The 22,121-nt window shown below is 42.7% G+C and overlaps 2 protein-coding genes across 6 annotated transcripts; both read right to left on the reverse strand.

Moving 5' to 3' along the window:
- Nucleotides 1-91: 91 nt before the first annotated feature.
- fbrs (fibrosin) lies at nt 92-18,539 on the reverse strand. Of its 5 annotated transcripts, none has more exons than XM_037081011.1 (18): nt 16,662-18,539; nt 14,309-14,485; nt 13,926-13,952; nt 13,747-13,776; nt 12,879-12,927; nt 11,980-12,322; nt 11,608-11,843; nt 10,416-10,657; nt 10,256-10,300; nt 9,967-10,065; nt 8,910-8,993; nt 8,687-8,725; nt 8,212-8,283; nt 7,918-8,071; nt 6,776-6,856; nt 6,379-6,462; nt 3,403-3,619; nt 92-3,201 (listed from the first exon to the last, which is right to left on the reverse strand). In XM_037081011.1, the coding sequence occupies exons 1-18, from the start codon at nt 16,962-16,964 to the stop codon at nt 1,524-1,526; spliced, it is 3,960 nt and encodes a 1,319-aa protein (XP_036936906.1). In that variant the 5' UTR covers nt 16,965-18,539; the 3' UTR covers nt 92-1,523. The 5 variants fall into 5 exon arrangements, with proteins under 5 accessions (XP_036936906.1, XP_036936904.1, XP_036936903.1 ...); XM_037081009.1 differs by having other exon boundaries at nt 8,910-8,978; nt 10,416-10,708; nt 16,662-18,538; XM_037081008.1 differs by having other exon boundaries at nt 10,416-10,708; nt 16,662-18,538.
- A 1,900-nt stretch (nt 18,540-20,439) lies between these two features.
- mrm1 (mitochondrial rRNA methyltransferase 1 homolog (S. cerevisiae)) lies at nt 20,440-22,029 on the reverse strand. Its single transcript, XM_037081946.1, has one exon. The coding sequence runs from the start codon at nt 21,763-21,765 to the stop codon at nt 20,632-20,634; it is 1,134 nt and encodes a 377-aa protein (XP_036937841.1). The 5' UTR covers nt 21,766-22,029; the 3' UTR covers nt 20,440-20,631.
- Between the last annotated feature and the right edge of the window lie 92 nt (nt 22,030-22,121).

The raw sequence follows: 22,121 nt of genomic DNA on the forward strand, positions 1-22,121 counted from the left end.
AAGAAAGGAATCAGCAGTTTTATCAGTAATGAAAATAATACTTTCATGCCTAATATTAAAAGACTCAGAACAAAAGACCCACACAACAGAGTAAACAACAATTCATTTAATAATTAATCTTTGTGGTCTCTAGGGGAGGGGTTTGAAAGGTATAAAATGGTCATATTAAAATAATCGACCCAGTCTTTTCCCTCTCAGGATACCCACTGTCTAGCTGTCTTTTGACACAAGTACATATATTTTTTTTTTTTTCAGTTCGTCAGCAGATGTCCCACTTTTCCATGTATATAACTTATTCTTGTTGATGAAACAACTCGACAGTTCAATGTACAAGGCTCCCATAGTCCCAAATGGATATAACACACAACCAATGACACACAGGCAAACCTCCCTCTCAGCTTAATGAAGTCATGGGCGAGATCCTTGAAGAGGCCAGAGGTTGCAATGGATACGGCTTAATGTTCACGAGCATTAAAAGTTCTGTGAAGCAAGCCTTTTGCTTTGTCTTTTGCATGATTTGAAACAGATTACTACCTGGGGAGAGAGTACTGGTTGATACCCGAAACAAAGACAAATAACATAACAGTGAATATATTTATTATTATAGAAGATAATTAATGTTAAGAATAATAATTACAAAGGCAATTTCTCTAGACTACTATAATCTGGTCCTGCACATATAGTCAAGAGGAGACTGGGAAAAAGTTACAGGAAGCTCTAAAACACTGTGTTCACTCACACAGTGTAGCACAGTTCATTTTTCGCCATTCATCCTTTGGAAAACAAAAAAATAAACAAGCCAAAAAAAGGTTGAATCTCATTTTCAGTGGAGCTGAGGGTTTGGGTTTACATTTTTGGGTAAAGCAGGAAACTTGAGGTGCGATGCTTAACGATCTCCATCGAATGCTCTCATCAGTAATTTGTCTTTTTTTTTACAGTGACAAAAAGATACAAAGACAGAACAGAAAGCACCACTTTACCACTGTATTTCTAAAGACCCTCATCCACAATACCTAATCAGGGTTGATTTATGGTGAGGAGGACTTTATAATATCCCATAAGCTAACCAAGCTTGAGGATGAACCCTGGACATGTTTTCACAGTGTACATCCCTCTGGAAGTCATTTCCAATCCACCCGGAAAAGGCTTGCTCAAAAGCATGGATCAAAATTCACCTGACAAATGAAAAAAAGCTGTCCTCTGCCTCTTCATACAGCTTTCCAAATTGACTACTGTAATAACCAACAGCCGGTATAAAATAAAAAATACACCAAGGATGCACAGAAACCATGTACCTTTAAATTGCACTGATAGAACCGTTGCGCATATTCCAAGTCTTGCATTTCCCTCCCTACCATCACCTCTAGCCAGTCACTGTTACCCTTTTTGAGGGGACAAGAGCTGGTTTGGTTGTGTTAATGGAAGGGCAGGGTTTAGCAGTCCGCAAGAGGAAAAGGGGGCAGGTTGAGAGCAGCACAGTGATCCTGACATTTCCCTTAATCTCCTCCAGTGTTGCCCCTGTACTATCTGGACTCTCCGTCTTTGTGGGCGCTGTACAGTGCCAGCTCACCTGGCCCTGCAAGTCTAGAACTGCGGGGAGGCGTGGACGACCGGCTGGTGATGGACGGAATGAGTGGAGGCGGTGCCCCCATTGCCAGAGCTCCCACCAAGCCTGCAGGGGTTTTTGCCAGGATGCCGTTGGGCACGTGGTGTGGGTTCAGTGGGCCTAGACGGGCATAGAGGCCAGCGTGGTTCTGGGAGGGAGAGGCTCCATGGGGGAGCGAGTGGGAGAGAAGGCCAGGGTGGAGCTGCTCCAAGTGAGCGGCAGTAGCAGCATGCGAGGGGCTTGAGAAATGAGAGCCAGGAGGGAGGTGTGGGTGCATCCCAAAATAGCGAGCCCGCTCAAAGTCTTCCCTCAGGATCTGGGCACGCTGCTCTTCGTCAATCAGTCCTCCTCCCGGGGGTCCGAGGTGAGGAGGGCGTTCAAAATGATGAGCCATTAAGCCGAACTCCTGGCGGACAGCAGAGGTGGAGGCAGCAGAGGTAGATGGTGGAGGGTGGTGAGGGCCCGCTGCTGCGGCTGCAGCTGCTACAGCTGCAACCCTCTCTGCCTCCAGAAGGCGCTGATGCTGGAACAGTCGCGCCAGATGTGGATCGGATCGAAGCGCTAGGTGAGGGTCCGCCTGAATTGCCAGAGCCTCCCTGCGATGCTGATGTTGCTGATGAGCCGCAATCTCCCTCCAGGGGTCCCAAGTGAAACTGTGTGGACCCTGATGTGGCCCTTGTCCTGAACCATGAGCGAAACGTTCTCCTCCTGGACCCATTACCAACCTAGTGCCTGCTGTGCTCCCCAGATACGCTTCAATGGCCCTGGAGCGGTCCAGCAGGGAAAGGTGTTGGTGAGGAGGAGGGTGATTGTGTTGTGTGTGTTGTGTGTGCTGTGTGTGCTGTGTGTGCTGTGTGTGTTGGGTGTGCTGGGTGTGCTGGGTGTGCTGCATGAGGGGAACACCAGGAGTGGGAGTAAGTGATAAAGAGGAAGAAGAAGGTGTACCAGAGCTAGGGTGGTTTGGATGGCTGTTAGGGCGATCGAAGGTGTGGCCGAGTGCTGGGGGAGGAGGCAGGGTGATGGGGATATGCTCTGGCTCCTCTTTTCGCTCCTCTTTGACTTTAACCGGCGGGAGAAGCAGGGGAGCTTTGGAGACGGGTGTTGTGGTCCGATCAGACTTCTTGGCCTGAGACAAAGAATTGACAGAGGCAGAACCTGCCGAGGAAGAAGGAAGGCTGCTGTCTCTTTGGGAGTGTGAGGGTTCGTTGTGGAGGCTGTGTGTTGTCGGGGCCATTGGGCGGGTGTAAAGTTCCAAGGGAGATGGGGCTGAGCGGCTGGAGGGCGGGGGAGTGGTGAGCGCAGAAGATGAAGAAGACCGTGGTCTGTCCCTGTCTGCTACTAAAGTTGAAGAACCAAGCGGCAGCCCCCGTGAAGACACTGTTGGCAGCGGCCTCTTATCTCCATCTCTGTCTCGCTCACGGTCTCTGTCTCTGTCTCTATTTAGGCTGCGTGTCAGGTCCTCAATAGGCCCACTGCTGCCACCCAGGGAACTGCTGTGGCCGTTAATGTGGGAAACTGGGGTGCTACTGCGGGGCTTGAAGGAGGGGGCAACTGGAGACATTCTCACAGGTTGTCGGCCATACAGCATATTGTCTCTGCAAAACAACAACGTGCACAACAGTTACATAATGGAAAAACAGTCATACCAGTCCTTACATGTATCCCTGTAATTAAAGATTTTTCAAGAACATTTTGAGACAGTTATTATACAATTACAGTGTATTAAAGTGGTTACTGATTACAAACTAAGAACCCAAGCTATTTCTTTAAATTTAAAGCCAGTACTGAAACCATACCTGTCCTTTTCATCCTTGATGTGGGGGATGTCTCTCCTCTCGCCTTCCTTCCCTCGATCCCTCTCGTCCCGCTTGTCTGCCCCTTTCGCCCAGCTGGGGCCAGCAGGCAACCCAGACGGTCCACCATGCAGACGGTTCCATGGGTCGTGATGGTTGGGATTGGGCATGCCTCCAACCACATTCGCTGGTGAATCTTTGGGGCCAAACACAGAGCTCGCTGGATCAAAAAATAAATGTTTTATTAGAACACAGCAATGGGTACATCAAAACTCCAATTCCTACTATTTTGTTTTCAAAACATTCTTTTAAGTATTATACAATATGTATTTATTTTTTGTCTTTTAAATAATTGTTACATTTATTTTATCTTTATATGCATGTAATTCTAATGAAATTCATTCACTAAAAGGTGCAGTTGGGGTGGGACTCTGTTGGAGCAGAAACACAGGGGGGCATTTTGTGTTTATACAACTATATCTGTATCTTTATTTTTTTTGGACTGCTTTCAGCCTTAACATCTACCCAGGTTGATGCATCCAATTTTGTTCAAGTGCATCAATGACAGGCAATCACAGCATGTTTCTGACAGTGATAGCTGAGCTGTCGTTGTAGTTGAAAAAAAGCATTAGAGGAGGAAAGCAGAGAGTGATGACAGACAAATGCCTTATCTAGCTCAGAAGTGGAAGCCGAGCTGGGTATTTCATCTGCAAAACTTGCTTACCAACAAACTTGTTTCAGAATAACATAAACTGAAAGGAAGCAAACGTTACTTCACCAAGTGTCAATTTTACACTACTTGTAATTAGTCAGAATAATTAGTATAATCAAAGAAAAGCATTAAAAGTTGTACACCTAATGCATTTATTGACTTTTATCTGTAAATTGATGGTGATACAAGCAATGTAACAATGAAGGTATTGTTTTGATTACTGGCATCAAACTACAAATGCTGGCAACAGGATTTCTTAAAGAACTCAAAGAACCAAGGCCAAGAACAGATCAAAGCTGCTCTGGTAGTAGAAAAGACAGGAAGAGGGAATCATCACAAGCTGTGTTAGAGCCCCAACATGCATTTTATGACTGCAGATTTCATTAGAACCAGATCTCAGTTCCTCACAAGATATCCACAATAGTTCTTTTATTTTTTAAAATCTTTTTACAGATAGTCAAAGACTTCTGAGAAGAGGGAAATGTCAGTAGTTTTTTTTTTATTTAAAATAAACTGTGCTATTAGGAGTTTCATTTAAGCCTAGTCATACAATGAATCTCACGAGAAACTGTCACTATTCAATAATTATTCTCTATTTTTACTGCTCACAATGAAAACTTCCACAAACAAAGATGTCAGAATTGTTGCAGACAAGTCTGTTTTGCAAGAAACTAAAGTCTTAGTGTAAAAAAGCACTGCTTTCCACGTGCCAGGTCTGTTGTGTTGTCGGCCAGGATATGCAAGACTCAAGAAGCCACAACAAGCTCATCGTTTTAAATTAGCAGAGAAACACAAAACTGTGTTTCGCTGTCTCTGAAACAATGACAAACATCCATTCTATTCTAGAGAGGAGCTCCATTCACAGGAAGTGTGTGTGCCAATTTGTGTGTTTTACATTACTCCCTCCTGAGACAGATGTATAACCAATTTCTACATATAAAAACATTGCACATTTCATTATGAATGGTGAATGATGAAAGGAGAAATTGTTTTCCACCTACAGACATTGTATCCTGTCTCAATCTTAGTCAACATTTAACAGGTTCAAAGTATTACACACACACTCTTTAACATGAGAATTACTGAGCCTCATTGCATCTACCTTAAGTTGTGACCTAAAAGACTGGTTCGGTGATTTTTCAAGTCTGTCTTGATGCAGTGATCATGTGCCAAACCTAAGCTTATTAATTAGCCGCTAAAATTATTACTCCTGTCCATACTTGCCACAATGTCATCCCTTCCTTATGCAATATTCTCCCCATATAATCCGCAGTATTCTGTGCATTAATGCATTTATAAGTTCAGGCAAAGTAAATATAAGAACAGTCTGAGATGGCAAAAAAAGAGTGAGTTAAATATCTTCTTAGTATATAATTCTCTCAATGTGTTTTCTCAGACAGCATTTCATTGCTGAGAGGTGGCAGGGTGATACTTCCTGGTGGTTACACCTAGGTATGTAAACAAAACCACTTATAAATTTTCACAAGACAGACAGGATGAAGGCAACCCGGCTTCAACTGCCCAACTGAAACAGCTCATTCTGCATCAAATGCATTTCAGAATACATTTGGAACTGAAAGAGAACTGCGGATTTTCACATGAGGAAGGGATCACTTCGTGGCCACTTTCGAGAGGAGGGATGATTACAACAACCAATAAGGCTACCTTTAGCCCTTCAAGCAAAACCACAGCCCCCTAATTATTTTAACAAGGTCAGTCTGGTGACACAGCAGGAAGAGAAATGCAGGGGGGCTTCACCCAGCAAAAGAACGCTGAATTAGATATGCGTCATCATGGATGTTTGTATTTTCGAACTTATTTTGGCTGATTGTTGATGCTGAGCCAAGGAACTGCAGAGAACAGCGCGTTTCTCCTTTAGACATATAAGATATTATTTTGCCTTCTCTTTGATGTAAACTATCGGTTTGTGGACTGCCATTTTTAAGTTTTGTGTTAGGAACCATCTTGGTTATAAGGAGCAAGAAGTGACCATTTTTGGAAAAGACGGTGGAACTGGGGAGGATATCCTGTCTAGAGCTAACTGACAACCTGAGGACACGCTGTGGTATCACCAAAAGTCCAGAAACTGATTAGAAAATTGTTTAGTGAGGTCATATATCAAATGAGAAGTAGAGTAAGTTTCTCATAGGCTTACATACAATCAGACTCCTTCTTAAAAGAAGTGGAGATAGCCACTTATACAGTCAAAAGTCTGAATTGACTCTTGAAGCCTTGTTTTTCATGAGTAGAGATACCACAAGACTGACCCAGTGTTGGGCTGCCAAGTCCTCCAAAGGCACCAGAACCTAGGGCTCCCAGTGGGGTGAAGGGTGGGGATCGTCCATATGGATCTAAAACACAAACACAGATAAATGTCAGAAACACTGTGGTGATATAACTGTTCATTGCTTAAAGCCAAATTAAAACTTCTAAAACATCCCCAAACAGGACACAACATGGACACAAGGACCAAAAAGTCTGTGACAACAGTTTTAATGCATCCCAATTGTAGCTAAATTAATTATACTTAACATTTAACCAATAGTAATGGAAACTCTGACATCAATAAATATATAAATTACCTTGAACATTCTTAAATTAAATGGAAATGAAGGTCAAATCTGGGGTGGGCAAATCAAAGTGACACGCAGAAGCTGCTCTTACCCAAGTGTGCAGTTGGTGCGAGGAAGGAGGAGTGTGGTGTCGATGGAGAGATGAAAGGAGCTGAGGACGGATTGACTGGCCCTGAGGGAAAGAAGTAGTAGCAAAAAGAAAAAAAAAATGTCACAAATAATCAAATCAGGGGCCTCAAACTACACACACTTTTCATGCTGTGACTCAAGATAGCAGTGTTGTCAAACATCAGGGATGAGAGGACAGGACAGATCAAAGAGTAACCAATGACAGGTGGTAAAGAAGGAATCGATTAGTTCTTTATGAGAATATCAAGACTAATATGAAACTAGAATGGCACTCAGTGGAGCGCTTACCTCCCCCAAGGCCCAACAGTCCCCTTTAATTCAATCAAACCCATTCAGATTTTTATTAGGATACACATGAAATTGTGCTCATAGATACAGGCCACTGAAATATGCCTATTAATTTTCGTCAAGATCCATGCATCATTCCCTGAGAATTTAACAAAAATGGCCAAAAAACTAACAGGGTCTATTCTAGGACGGGTTTTGTGGAAATCAGCCAGGCTGTTTTTGTGTAATCTTGCTGACAAACTAATCAACAAACCAACACAAGCGAGAATATAACCTCCTTGTTGGAGGTAAAAATTGCTCAGACAGCTTGAATTCCATCTATTGGTCATGCAGAACTCTATTACACTTTAGGGCACCGACACACCCAGCCAATGTTCGGCTGTCAGTCAGAGTCGGCTGCCTTCCTTGTTGTGCCGTGTCTCGCACCGCTGCCACTAGTCAGTCCTTGTTAGTGTCGTTTTGGCTGACTGAGAAAGTAAAATCGTCGGCAGGCACACCTCTGAGAGAAATCGCTCTGATAAGCCTCTTGAGCCTGTTGCTGTAGTATCCATGATTTCATCCATTAAATGCAGCTTCCGCCCTTATTTTTCAACTCCACCTCTTCAGCAGTGACATTTGCAACCTTTTTTTGTCTCCAGACATATTCTCGATTAGACGTGGATATATTTGCAAGAGTGGTGTCAAAAACACTGCTCATAGCATTACAATGGTTTCCTTATTTGCAGAGTTTTCCGATTTGGGGTGTCTGGCCTCTTGGACAACTCGGAGAAATAAATATATTTCCATTTTGAGAGACAAACATGTTTAGACATGCACCTGTAGCTGAGAACAGACTGGGAGGTCTGGTCAGATCATGAGTGGGAGGAAGGGCTCCTCCCATGGGCCCCAGGGGTCCCAGTCCCCCAGCACCAGGAAGACGGGCCAGCAGTTCACTACGGAAGTCCAACTTGTGAGGATCAGCCTGCATCAGCTGCAAAGAGAACATAGAAGAGTCTTATTGTGTAAATATTTCACTGGGGTGTAACAACTTTAGAATTTCTTTCTCTCAATACCAAACTGGATTTAAAATCATTTAAATCTTAACATGTGACTTCAATTACAAGCACGTACCTTTACTTTTCTCTGATGGCTTAGAATCATCCAGGCCACATATACATGCATAGCACACCATTTTCCTGGTTTCTGCACAGGACAAAAATCACAGAGGTTTACTTCTGTTGCTCCATGTACACACAGAGTCAGGTGCTCTTCCTGGTGTTAAATATCTCTTCTAGCCTCTACACAAGGTTGGGTTTTTCTAGCTAGGGATGAGGTTACCCGTTAGAGCTCAGTATAAGCTTGAGAAGATAAAAAAAAGTCAGTGAAAGATGCTTAAGCAGGGATACAAGAAAATCATATACATCATACATGGGGTAATTTCTGGGTCTGAAATATCTAACTGGGTGTGCAAGGGCAGAGAATAGACCAGTAGCAGTCAAGATCACTAGTGCGATTAGTGCAAAGAGCGAGTGAAGCGGTGAGAAAGTAAAAACAGGCTGAAGGTTTAAAGGAGCCAAGGGATTCAGAAACATCTGTTTTTTCTTACATTACTGATTTTCAACGATGTCCCAAATGGATCAGTTAGCTACAAGAGAACAGAAGTGTGAAACCACTTTTAAACAACATATCTCACTCTTTATCAGGAATAGTGTTGCACTCTTTACTGCACTGACTAGGCCCATGTTGCAGCACATCCTCCCCTAACATACAGTTTAATGCAACTACTTCTAGAGTAATGATGAGGGTCTAAGTGAGCATGTCGTCCTTACCCTTGGGTCTTTGGGCTGCAGGTGGTGAGGCACAACCCCAAGACGTGCGCTTATATCAGGACCCGTTCCCTGAGGGACAAGAGGCTGTCACACACAGCACAACACATCAGCCACAACCTATTGATCTAAAAATCTACAAGTGATTGACATCTGACATCATTCTTTTCATTTTCAATGCCACTCTGTGTGTGTTTTCACTAGGGCTGCACAACAAATATAAAATAAATAAATCATTAAATGTGACCTTTGTTGGGGTCTGTAAACAACAACAAACACATTTTCTGACATCTGGAGAACAAGATTGCACTGTTTTGTCACACATTTTACAAAACGCAGCTTCTGCAATTTAGAAACGGCATTTTGCCATAGTGCGATAATATTTCGATTAATTGTGCAGCTCTAGTTTGCAGTCTAAGTCTAAATCTTCAGTCTAAAATGGCAGGACCAAGTGCACATGAGATCAAAACATATTCAGAAATCACTTCCTCAGAACTGAACAGGGATAGAAGTTTAAAAAGGTAGAATCATTATGGAGGTTTTTAACACTGCTGTGAGGAGTAAGTAAGTTCCTTGTTAAATTACTCTCCAGTTTTTGTAACCTTATCTGGGAAGTCCCAATTGTTAAGAAACATACATACTTTTTCATATATTATACATTTTCATTAGTGGAATTCCAGTGTGTCACTCTGGTCAATGTCAAGACAAAAAAAAAAGAACCAGGTAATGTGTGAAATGTGACAAAATGATGTTTAGCGGACGCCAAAGAATAAGTCCGACCTGATATATTGTAATTTAAGCAGTATCGTTTCTCCTTTTAAATTTCATAATATGTTGGAGAATAATGTTGAATTCCCAATGATCCCGTTGTTTTTTTCCTGCACCATGATACCCGCTTGCTGAATTGTTTGCCTCTATTGCTTCGAGACACTGTTGCCTTGCAGCATTGTTCTCTCGACTTGACCACTTCAGCACCACGACTTCTCACGTAATAACCACAAGCTCACAAGTTCTATGTGCAGGCAGCAGCAATATAAAAGATGTTAAGAGAGTTTCTCACCTTTGGCTGAAATGCTCCTTGCAAGGAGCTAAAAGGCCCAGTGGGAGGAATCACAGGCTGGATACTCGGCACTGAGGGCGGTGGGTATTGTGGGAAGAACTACCATGACACAGACACAGGAACCGTTAATTAAATCAAGGCTGTTTTCGCACATTTAAAATGTTCTTGTTTGACCTGTTTAAGGATCTAAATCCGAGCTAAAATGTGACTTCTGTCTTGTTATTCATTCTTTAATCTGCTGTTAATTATCTTCACCTACATGATCAGTAAGATTACACAAAGTACTCACCGGGTGTCGGTACAGCCCGTCCATTTTGCCGGGATATTTATCAAACTAAAAAGACAAGAGCAATGCGTGGGTTAAAACATCTCAATAAAAACACATTCCAGCCACGCTGGAATTTCAAGTACGACGCAGATGTTCAGCATAGCAGCAGCGATCATCTCACCAGAGGCGGTGCGGTGGCTGTGGGGTGCAGGAAGGGCGTGAAATGTTGGTGCGTGTGCGTGTGTTGGTGCTGGTGGTTGTGCTGATGGAACTGGAACAGGGGCGGGATGCTCGGCTGGCTCTGAGACGACCGGCCTGACGAGCCCGGCGCGGAGCTTGATGCTGATGGACCACCAGGAGTGGAGCGGCCCGCAGCTGCTGCATTGTTTTCAGCCCCTGGGACGCTGCGTCTGCCCTCACGCTCTTGTGAGTTCAAGAAATGGGAGTTTAAGTTATGCCGCAATATTTCCTGATCTGAGGGTTTAAACATATGGGGGAAAAAATAAATATAGCAAATTATTGATAACAGAAAGTTTACATAATTTATACAACAGATCAGCAATAAAAAGAACACATATGCCAAATGGAAACACATCATAGTGCTCGTTTAACAGTGGCTGAAATTAATTTGACAGAAATAAGAATAACACATTTGTAGTTTATAAGGTGCTACTTTTACAGTCTTTAAATCAGGGGTGCAATTAAGGATTATTGTCATAACTGATTTATCTAGCCAAATGTTACAAAAATAGGGAAAAATGGTTCATGGTTAAATGATCACTCAAGATCCACAAAAGATCTTGGGAGAGTGCACGTTTTAATCCAAACTATGATCTTCCTCTAACCCTAACCAAGTGTTTTTGTGCCTAAACCTAACAAGATCAGCAGTATAGTTAGTTTGTACAATATCTGCATTAAAGAAAGGAGTAAATCTTATGAGAGTTTTGCAGAAATTGCTTCTTTATCTAACACAGGTTCAAAGAGTCTTCATTTACAATCATAAATGACAAAGAAATGCAACAAATACTTTCAGAAGCATGCACCAGCAAATGTTTGACATTTTTGCTTGAAAAACAACCAAAACATCGGCAACTAATCAATAAACCAATCCTTGTTGCAGCTTTACATGAAACAACACAGTACAGCACGTCGCTTCTGCTTTACAAGGAATGCAAAACTTGGGAGTGTTGATATGATCAGAGTTCATCAATATAGAACTTCCTCAACACACCCAGATAAACCCAGACAACCACGAGAGGAAGTCTGGCTTTAGTTTATTTTAGTCACATATTAGTCAGTGTGTTCCCATGAACAGCTGAAACAAACCAACAGACCATAAACGCAGTGAGAAGCAGAGTTTCTGCTAAATGTACCTGCTGCAGTTGAGTTGGCAGGACCTTGTAGCAGAGGTGGAGGGGGAGGCAGGCCAGGCGAGGATGTGAACAGGGCCCCGGAGCTGGCTCGGGATGGGGGTCTGATGGGCCCTGAGGATCCTGAGCCCCTGATGTAGGGCAGCGACACACTGGTGGAGGGAGTCGGGGGGCGCATGGAGGATGAGGAAGACGCAACAGCTGAAGCAGATGAGGGAGGTTTGGATGGGGTGCTGCTCCTGAGAAGAAAGAAAGTAAAAGTTTGAATAATGAATCATATTTGCAATTCATAGAGCACAAAACAATTATTAATAGTCAAGCCAGAAGGTATTTATTGCTTTAAAAAAAAACAGGAGGTAATAAATATCCCCATACCTGCTGTAGATGGGGTGAGATCGCGGAGGCAAAGTGAGGAAGGGTTTGGGTTTGGAGAGTGGGGGGCTGCCGTTGTGGCGCCCACCGTTGCCATTGAACGGACTGGGCCGGGGGACCGTGCCTGAGGCTGTGACGCGGGAAGGCAGGCAAGAGAAGGGAACAGAAGAGGTAGAAGAACAAACAGGCTCTGGGAAATGCTGCTCCAAACTTTTCTCCTGGCTCCGCTCCAGGCCAGATACTCTCGGGGTCACCATCAACCGTGACACACCGCCACAACGGGCCGGTAGAGGCGGGCAGCTTTTGCCCACGGAGGTGCCCATGTTTGAGGGGGTGGGCTCCACAACTAAGGAAGAGAGAACATCAGTCAGCATTGTCATTTTCTGCAAGTAGGGCACAGTGAAAAGAGAAAGAGTGAGAGATGCAACAGAGAGAGACACCAAACCCCAAAAGGTGACATTTTTAGGGTTTGATCTAAAAACCTTTTGAAAGCAAAATCTACGTATCAAGCATACCCGTAGTCAGGGCTGCTCTGAAATAGATCCAAGGCTAATTTACTGTAGGATACACAACGAGGCATGGAATCTGACATGTCATAAACAACTAAAGCCACGTCATGTATAACACACCAGCTGATCCTTTATGCCATATCACTGAACAGGACAGTGTATGCTGCGCGCTCCGATCCCTTCATATTTGTAGATTATTGACTAAAAACAGCAGCAGTGTCCAACTGAATGACACAAGAATGAAAACTCACCCCACTGCTTTACTACTTTTCTGATAAGATCTCAATAAAGGCTTATGAGGCCTTTTGACATCCCAGTTTACTGTTTCATGAAGGTGAAGCTGAAGTAAAAAAAAAAAAAAAAATTTAAAAAGAGTGGCGAGAATGCTCGTACCTTTCCTTGTACTGACTGTGAAGACTGGGTCCATGTCATTGTCGGAGGCCTGGATGGGAACACAAAGCAAAGATTTAATTCAATTTCTGCTAAAGAAAAGTCATTTTAGTCAGTAATTTTCTATTCCAAATCAAGTTAACATAATGTGCAACAGTCTATTACTGAACCCAGAAAATTCATTCAATATCTCCAGTAGAGCCGAGTATCGCCACTGATTTCTAAAAACATTTGATTCTGACTTACATGGCATTTATTCGATTCAATATCCATTCAGTTAGGGATATTTCAGTTGGACTACCAATGTTGCTTGGATATAAGAGGAAATCTGAAAGAACTAATCACGTAAATTGCACAAGGACCCCTCTAAACTGGTGCATTACTAATGAATACTTGTGTCTGTATTGAGATCTGAATAAATGCTTTCAGGCATAGGTGGTTAAAATGTTAACGGTAGAGAAATCTATGGGATATTTCTATGACTTTCTACATTTAATTATTTAATATGCTGTAATCAAAGAACAAGAAAGTAACAGCAGATTTAGACCAATGTACTTGGTCCTGTACAAAAGCAAAATAAAGACACTTTCCTGTTGTGAAAAACCTATGGGGCCATTCAAGCACAGATTTCTGAGTCTATGACTTGCATATGAAAACACCATGAAGTCCTTGTCCCTGTGCTGTGTGTGTGCGAGACTCTCTGCATAGTTTTAAATTACATGACTGTTTGGTTCAAACATTTACAATGTAGCGGCATTCAGAGAACGATTTGCAATAGCAAAAATGTACCCGCATTCGGGAATCAGAACACTGCTTTGTCCTCCTCCTCCCGTCATTAATATTGATTAAAAAACAACTGAAAGGTACACACCTTATCTCCTGTATCACTCTCTGTGTCACACTGAAAAAAGACAGGGGGAGAAAACATTCAGATTTCCATCTTGGAAGATTTCGAACAATTTTGAGTTTTAAAGCAGTTTGCAGAAAGGTTGCACACACACTGATACATAAGAACATCATGTTCACTCCAGTACTAGAAAATAAACTTACAATGTAGCCAGTCTCCAGAGGATGGCCCTAGGAAAAAAAGGACACATAACATCAGCTCTACTAGTTTTCAGATAAGTTTTAAATAAGATTAAATGGAAACATGTTTATGATTTATAGCCATCAAACTTGTTTTAAACCATCTTTCCTGGCTGTTAGGATTCACACTGCTCTGTTGCATTAACAGAAACACCCCTGAATGATAGGTGTTGTCAACCAGTTTTACAGGGTCATTTTCAATTGCAGGAAATACGAGGCAGCAGCACTACAGAAATGTAAACATACCCATGTGATTGACAATTATCGCTTGACATCTCACATTACAGGATGAAGGCACATCCAACCAAAACATCAAAGCTCAGCAGAGTCATAACTTATGTGTTCACCTCTATCCTTCGTCTCTTATTTCTACTCGGTTTCCAACAGCTGCTGGAGTAGCTGTGCGGGGCTCCTTCCTCAGGCTCCGACAGCGGCCCACCACCATTCTCCTCTGGCCCCCTCTTGCCCTTGTTCCTCCTTCCATGCATATCAGTGCGCTGACTGGGCTTCAGAGAGCAGTCCATCTGATAAGGAGAAAAAAAAAATATATGTTAGTGTGTTTACATGTCTGCCAATATAGGTGAGTGTGCGTGCCTGAGGGTAAAAACCACAGGCAAAGTCCACGTAAATTAATAACCTGACAGACCTGATTTCTGCATAATTTCTGCTCTGAGTGATGGCAAAAATAGGAACACCAAAATGATGTAATGCAATAGATCGGCTGCATGAAACTATTACTTCAGCTGTTTCTGTGTGGACTCAACTTCTTTCTAACGGATGATTTTAATATTTAGTCTATTTAAAACTATACACAATACAGTAAAGACAACTATCAAATGTCCACAATGAAAGATAAACCTATAAGAATGATCTCTGCAAAGATATACATCTATTTTTCTGTTGTGTTTTTCTATTTTCTGGTGATATACTGGAAAGTGTTACCTCCTCAGGCTACTCAAAATAATTAAAATTGAATGATTTATAAAGTGATGATTATAAATTGTGTTGCAAGCTGCAGTTGCTTGGATAGTAAAGGTAACAAGCCAACAAGATTGGGAACCGGTGACTTTTATGCAAAAACAGAGCACAAAGAGGTTATTTAAACCTCAGGAGAGTTGTCAACAGAAAGGTTGAGTTAAACTACAAGGAAGAGGAACTGTTGGTGAGGCAAACAGAGTAGAGCCCGACAGAGAGACGGTTCCTGGGGTAGATGAAGATACTGATATTGATACTGACATATTTTGCAACAGTTCCTCAAATGTGGTCGTCAAACACTTGTGACAACAATATGCAACAAAGGCAGAATATTTAAAACTGTAACCCTAAACTTTATTGTCTAAAATGACCATGTGATACCAGGGAATTGAATATTATGAATTGCCCAAAGCCTCTTTTGCTGCATTACAATACCCACAAAAAAGGTTTTCAAATCAGCGCATATTGAAAAACGTATGGGTTGATATGGATGTATGTGACAGGCTGATACTGGCAGACAATAGAGACTAACCCGGCTGTACAATAAAGTCAAATGTATAAAACGCGTACAAATGAGACAACATCTGAAAATGTTGTTGCTGTGGCTTTTTATATCCACTTGTTTATTTGATGCATACATTTTTTAGCTTTAATTGCCACATATTGTCAATTACTCTCTCTTAATAGAAGGGTTGGGTTGGATCCTGGTAGTTAATGTTGTTACGTAGCTAAAAAAGATACTTGCATTTTTAATAAAGACTAAAACTCAACAAGAAGGTCGCCACAGTCAGCCCAATCAGAGGAAATGTTTTTTGATAAATTATCTTTTCGAGGATACCTGCAGGCAGAGGCCGTTAATAAATTCAGACAGGAAATCTGAAAAGGAAATTGCCACATTCCACCAGTCACACTATCATTTTTCCTGTTGTGTTTACTTTTTTCTATTAGCAGTTTCAGATAGTAGCTGACCACCAGTTTTAGCATTTGCCGCATTTGACTGTGAAATCAAGTTACCCAGGGGAATAGTGGAAAGTGTGTGTGTGTGTGTAAAGAAGCTGTTTTGCGACATAATTTGGTTTCCTGTCCTGATGCAGGGGTGAAAGCTCATTGACTAACGTTAAAGAATATTTTCTCTTGACTAACTAATTTCCGACCTGTTGTGCTGGATAGGCAACTGACTTGAGCGGGTTAAGGAATTTAAAGTACCCAAGTGCTTACACTATGTCGGCTGATGGGAGACACACAATTGTAATTTTTATAGCGAATTAATTTTTCCCTTTCTTTTCCAGATAAGCCATTTGGCAGCTCATCAACATCACTAAGAAGTAGAACATGAATAATTGAGGCCTCTCCAGAACGCATCACAGGGATGCCTTGGGGTTTGGCCTGAGTGGATTGCTGTCCTCCAACAAGGAATGGTGTCAAGAGTTGAGTAGTTCAATCTGCAGCTCTTTCACACCTTTAGCTGGAGGCAAGAGGGCTTGATTTGAAGTGATGGAGAGTGAGAGGGGGAAAAAAAAACAAAACAAAACACTAGTCACCAAGTTTCAATTCTTCTGCTCTGGGCAATTCAACTGAATTAAAAAGGGAAGGACTGTGCCTACTACCTGCCACGCTACACTGTCGAGTGATCCATCACTGTGTTTACGCTCATGTGGAAAATAAATATTGTCAGATGAATGACAGCTGATTGCTGGGTGTAAGAAAGAAAATAAAGACAGTTACCTCCAGTGCCTCCAAGCTGATGAAGCTCGCAATAGCGAAGCCATCAATGACGTCTTCCTCGCAGGACACCGACTCTCTCTTCCTCCGGCGTGGCGGCCTGTGTCTCCCAAACCCGGGTCGGCATTCTCTACCACCGGGACCCAGAACACTGTTCGTCCCGCAAGCCTCCCGGTCGGAGCCTGAGGACAGGGATGTGGCCCGCTCCTCGGCCAGGTTCACTCTCCTCCTCCGCCGCTCCCTGTCGCGCTGTGAACGGGACCGTCGGCTCTGCCTGAATCCAGTGCTTCGGCTCGGGCCCTCCATGTTCAATCGGCACCTCCTTTCGTAACTCCAGTGAGACCAAAGGCACTTTATTCAAGTCCCGGTCCGGCGGAAGGCACCGAACCGCAAATAAAACACCACCACACAGGCCCTCGCAGGGAGCCCTGTTAAAATGGCGTTAATGGAACCAGTGGCTATTATTTACCGTCCTTTGACAACAGTCTATTGGCATCAGTGCCTTTCTTTCGGCGAAATTTTAGTGTCATTTCAATGAATCTGAACGCGAACTAAGATCCACATGGGAATTTAAATCATCCACAACATACACAGATGTCAGGACATAGCAGATTGTGTCTCGTATACGGCTAACATTAGCTAGCTAGCATGAAATTCAACCGACAACCACATAAGTTATACGCATGTAAACAAAAAAGACAAGTCTAGATGTGTCGCTGACAAAGCAGGCCGAATCGCCCTTTGATGGATTTCAAAATGAAAACTACGCCAACAATGGCATTGCTCAATACAACTCTTACGTTCAGGATTTCCTAAATTTCTGCACACGCTGACAAATTTATTTGCCTGTTAGCAAAATTACACGGTTAGCTAGTTAGCAAGGCCAACAACCAACATATCCGACGTTAAAACACCGGGGACCGTGACATGATTCCGTCTTGATGTTAAACGTTAAGTATTATTAGTGACAGCTGATGTGAATTACTCGCAATCTAAGGAGTAAAATGAGCTGTCTGGTTGAGTTAAAGTAGTTAATGCTAATGCTAGCTAACGTTAGGTCAGTGTTGACTCCAGCCAATTAGCTTTTGCTCATTTGGTTAGCATGTACACGGCTAACTCAACACGGTACAATATATTCAGCCAGCGACCTAAGAATAAAACTATATTCTTAAAACGTGTCTGTGAAGACTGACAAGCCGGACATTACAATGTTGAGCTAATTAATTTTCCGCGGCTACCAGAACAAATTTTCCTCCTTGCCGAAATGTTGATGGCCGATAGTAATGGTTGAATTCGCATCACATCAAAAGAAAGACGTAACGTTAGCTCTCCGGCTAGCTAGCGTTAGCCGATCCAGCTGTTAGCCAGCTAGCCCACAAGCAACAACCTTTCCGTATTTTTTAAAGGGAAGCAGGAAGAATACGGAGGCCTATTCGCAAAACCAATCGCCCCAAAATAACGATATCTCGCTTCTTTACACGCAACTCTTCCGTCGTTCCACCTCCATCATAAAGAAAAAAATCAAGGCCCACATATCAAAGCCTCGGTGTCGATTTCCATAAACGAGGGTGTCGGCCAAGCCCCCGTTGGGCTGGGCAGCTCCTTCATGCAGCCTTCACTGTGTAATCCAATGTTTAGGATTAGTTGGACCACTCGCCGACGGTTCCGGTCAACGATTTGTTATTCTCACTAAATCCAGTGTGCAAATAAATGAGGAGAGAAACAGAACGGCTCCGCTGCTGCCCTTTCACAAGTTTCCACTGAATTGGATATTTATCGTGAAAATCAGGGAGACACAACCCTTCTCAGCCGTGCAGTGCATTGTGTGCGCCACTCTTCTTCGTTGGTCTCCAAACTGTCTGGTCCGCAGCTCTGCTTGTGCTTACCGCCCCCATGTGGAGAGTCTGTGCTCGATTGTTTTTTTTTCAGCTCGCCAGATGTCAGATGGCTTTTTTTTTTTTTTAAACATTTTTTATAGTCTTAAAAAAACAACAACCACAGGACCCAATCTCATAAACATACAACGCTTTATAAACCGCTGTGTTATTATTTGAGATGTGATAAATTAGCAAACTGTCAAACTTGCACTGTATGGACAAAAATATGTGGAAGGTCCTGTTTGCATTGTTATTTTTATCTGATGTTGCTTTTTCTGGGTTGTACTCAGCCCCTTACATCCAGTGAGGGGACATTTTAAAGGCACACTTACAGAAGAATTAAAACTCAAAACTGTAATTAACAACATTAAACTCAGAAACATTTATATTTTTTTCCATAATTAAGTAAACAAGCTGATCTCAGAGGAAAATAAGGTCCCAGGAACACAGTTTGAGGCTAGAAAAGTGGCAGGGTCCGCCAAATATAAACAAAGTAAAACAGTATGATATTGTGTTTATTTCAGTCAATTTATTCAGTTATGACAACAAAGAGTTTATTTAGTTTTATTGATCTATAAAAAAAAAACAGTTAATGAGCATCTTTCGCTTCTGATTAAAATTCTTCCCCAAAACGACATAGTGCACCTTTAAAGTCATTATCTGTTCACCTCCATGATGATGGATACTCAGGTGAATTTTTGGCAAAATGGTGTTGTAGCATTTTCTTTAACAACTAAAGTAGGAGACGTTACTATAAACCTGTTTTACAGGTGAAATCTTCACTGTAGCTGCTACGCTAAACGTGTTAGCATTGCTGTGTGTTGAGAGTGTAAACAAAAATCTTTTCAAATCAATTTGGGATCTTTGGTAGACTTGGATTACACCACATGAGCTGGTTGGAACCATTTTAATTTATTCAAGTTGTTCATTTACATTTTAATACAAGTTGCTGTCATCTTTGTATCCACAGATTTGCATTTTTCTCTTTCCTGTAACAACATCACAATACCGTCTCCATAAAGACATGTTTTCACAAGTTTGGCGTGGGAAAGCTTAACTGGCCTATGAAACCGTAAACTCAACCACATCCAGCACCTGTGAGATGAGCTGGAGTGGAGACTGTGAGCCAAACCTTATCACCCAACATCAGTGTTGATCCTGTGGCTTAATCCTGCCAACTTGGTGGAAAGTTTCCTAAAGGTGTGAAGGCTATTATAGCAGCAGATGAATACCCACAGGTTTAAAATGGGATGACCTTTTTTTCCTTTTAATAACAATTTAAAGTGTTTGTTTTTTCCCTACATGAGTCTTAGCTGTTCCAAACTGTTCTAAACAATGTTTATCCATGTAATTCAGAAATAGAAGTAACTATCGTTTTTTTTTTTGCCTAAAAACTGTAAAATCTGACAATATGTAGTCAAAAACCATCAATATCACCCTTAAAAATCCATCATGTGTAATTTACGTGTAACTGCAGAATGTGAAATATGGATTTCAGTGTCCTCTCTGAGCGACTTGAGACTTTAGGAAACAGTTGAAAACACAGAAGTTTATTTATGCTACTGCTGTAATCACTTCTGACTTGATCCTTAATCACCTGCTGTATCATATTGTCCTTAGTTTTCTTGTGGCTTCTTGGTCTTTAAATATTTTGTTATTTTATACGTCTTCTACCTTGTAAGTCTCATAATGTTGACTGTAGTTCTTAGCAAACTTTACTCAATCAGGAGTGATTAGTGGGTTTGTTTGGGACCATTTCCAGCTGTGGATTAATACACATTTGATGCACTACTGAGGATTCTGAGCAGCAGGAAAATGTGATAATGTAGAAATATCTCACCAAGTGGCTCACTGACACAATGGAAGAACATACGTCAATTTATGGATAGAGATACAACACTCGATTACTAGTTTATTTGGGGTTTTTATTGAGCTTGTTAATATTAGAAAAATTACAAAATATGATCATCCGCACCCTTTAAAGCCACTTCTGAAGACAGCAGTAAAAAGATCAGTGTCGTACATGTGATTCTGTTTATTATAAGTGGCTAATTCTCAGTTCCTTACATCTTTGATCAGGTATTTAAAGGCAGTCATCACCTGGTTGACAGCAGAGAATGCAGCAGGATGCCTGTAGCGACGGAGACGTTGAGAGACTCGATACCAGGGAACAACTCTCTACCAGCTGGGATGGAGAGAAGGGTTTGGCACAAAGAGAGCAGCTCCTTGGACAGTCCTTCCCCTTCACCTCCCATCAACAACAACGTGGGCTTTGTCAACTGGAAGTCTGAACACTGTGTGACAGGAATGACGTGGGACTCCTCTGCTTCGGTTCCCACCGTGCCTACCACCTGCCAGCCCTGTGACGCCTTTAACCTCAGCATATCCTCAAGGTTTTCATACCCGTACACCCCAAACACCTCCATGACGCCTGAGCTGGCCTTGCTGACGACGGGAGACAGTGGGCAGCTGTCGTGAAGACTGCTGGCCACTCTGTCCACACCCAGGAAGTATGCAGAGCGCAGGATGGCACCCAGATTCATCGGGTCCTGAATTTCCTCCAGGACAAGCCAGAGAGGGGGGCGGTTGTCGCTTCTTTGGGGCACAGAGTCTTCGGTGAGGTAGCGCAAAGGACTGGCTTGCAGGCAGACTCCTTGATGAACCCTCCCAGAAGACATCTTGTCCAGATCTTTCTTACTGACCCGGTGGACTTGTACTCCTCGCCGATGAGCCTCCTCACACACCTTCACAACAGAGGACCTGTTGGAGGTCTCTCCATCTTTTACAAACAGTTTATGGGCCTTCCTCCTGCCGTGAGTGAGAGCCAAGAGACAGGGAGCGATGCCAAATACAGTCTCATGGTTCTCTGCTCCGGACTCCGGTGTTGACCTCTCTCTCACCAGCTTCTCCCTCTCTGCAGGGAAATCATCCAGACACAGCTTCCTGAGTTCAGACGACACCCTGCTGCCATCTGTCCTCCTCTGAGTTTGCTTCTGCAACTCTGGGGTTTCATTTCTCCACGCTTTGCCCTGAACTGACCTCTCACGATCCTGCCATCGTTGTCTCTTCACCACAGGTTTGATGATTCTGTCCTCTGGGCACCGGAGAGCAGCTGAGACGTGGTAGGACACAAACTGAGAGCCCATTCTTGAGATTAATCCAGGCTGCTGCAGTCTTCTGGTCCAAACAAGAAGCAACTTGTGCTGGTGCAAAATACTGAATACCCACATACTGAAGTAATTGGAAATTGTCCAGAGGAATTAAGAGGAGCAGCTGCTAAAGAGAAATGTAGTTCAAATGCCTGAGAAATCCATTAATCCACAGATGAGTCCACTGAGTATCTGTCTGTCTGTTAGTAAAGACACAACAGTTCAAATGTCACCTTAGTTCAGACACTAACACCCCCCATCTTCCTTCAAGGCTGGTGTGTTTGTAGCGTACATGGAGTACGCACATGTGCAAGCCGGCTGTGTAAATCACGCGAGATTATGACCGGATGCCGAGAACGTTTACCTAGAAAATAAAAGCCTTGTGTTTTCGTGTGCAGACAACACATCAATTGCAAAACGGAAACACAGAAAATATG

The sequence above is a fragment of the Acanthopagrus latus genome, chromosome 20 (genome assembly GCF_904848185.1).
Source record: "Acanthopagrus latus isolate v.2019 chromosome 20, fAcaLat1.1, whole genome shotgun sequence".
Taxonomy (NCBI): Eukaryota; Metazoa; Chordata; class Actinopteri; order Spariformes; family Sparidae; genus Acanthopagrus; species Acanthopagrus latus.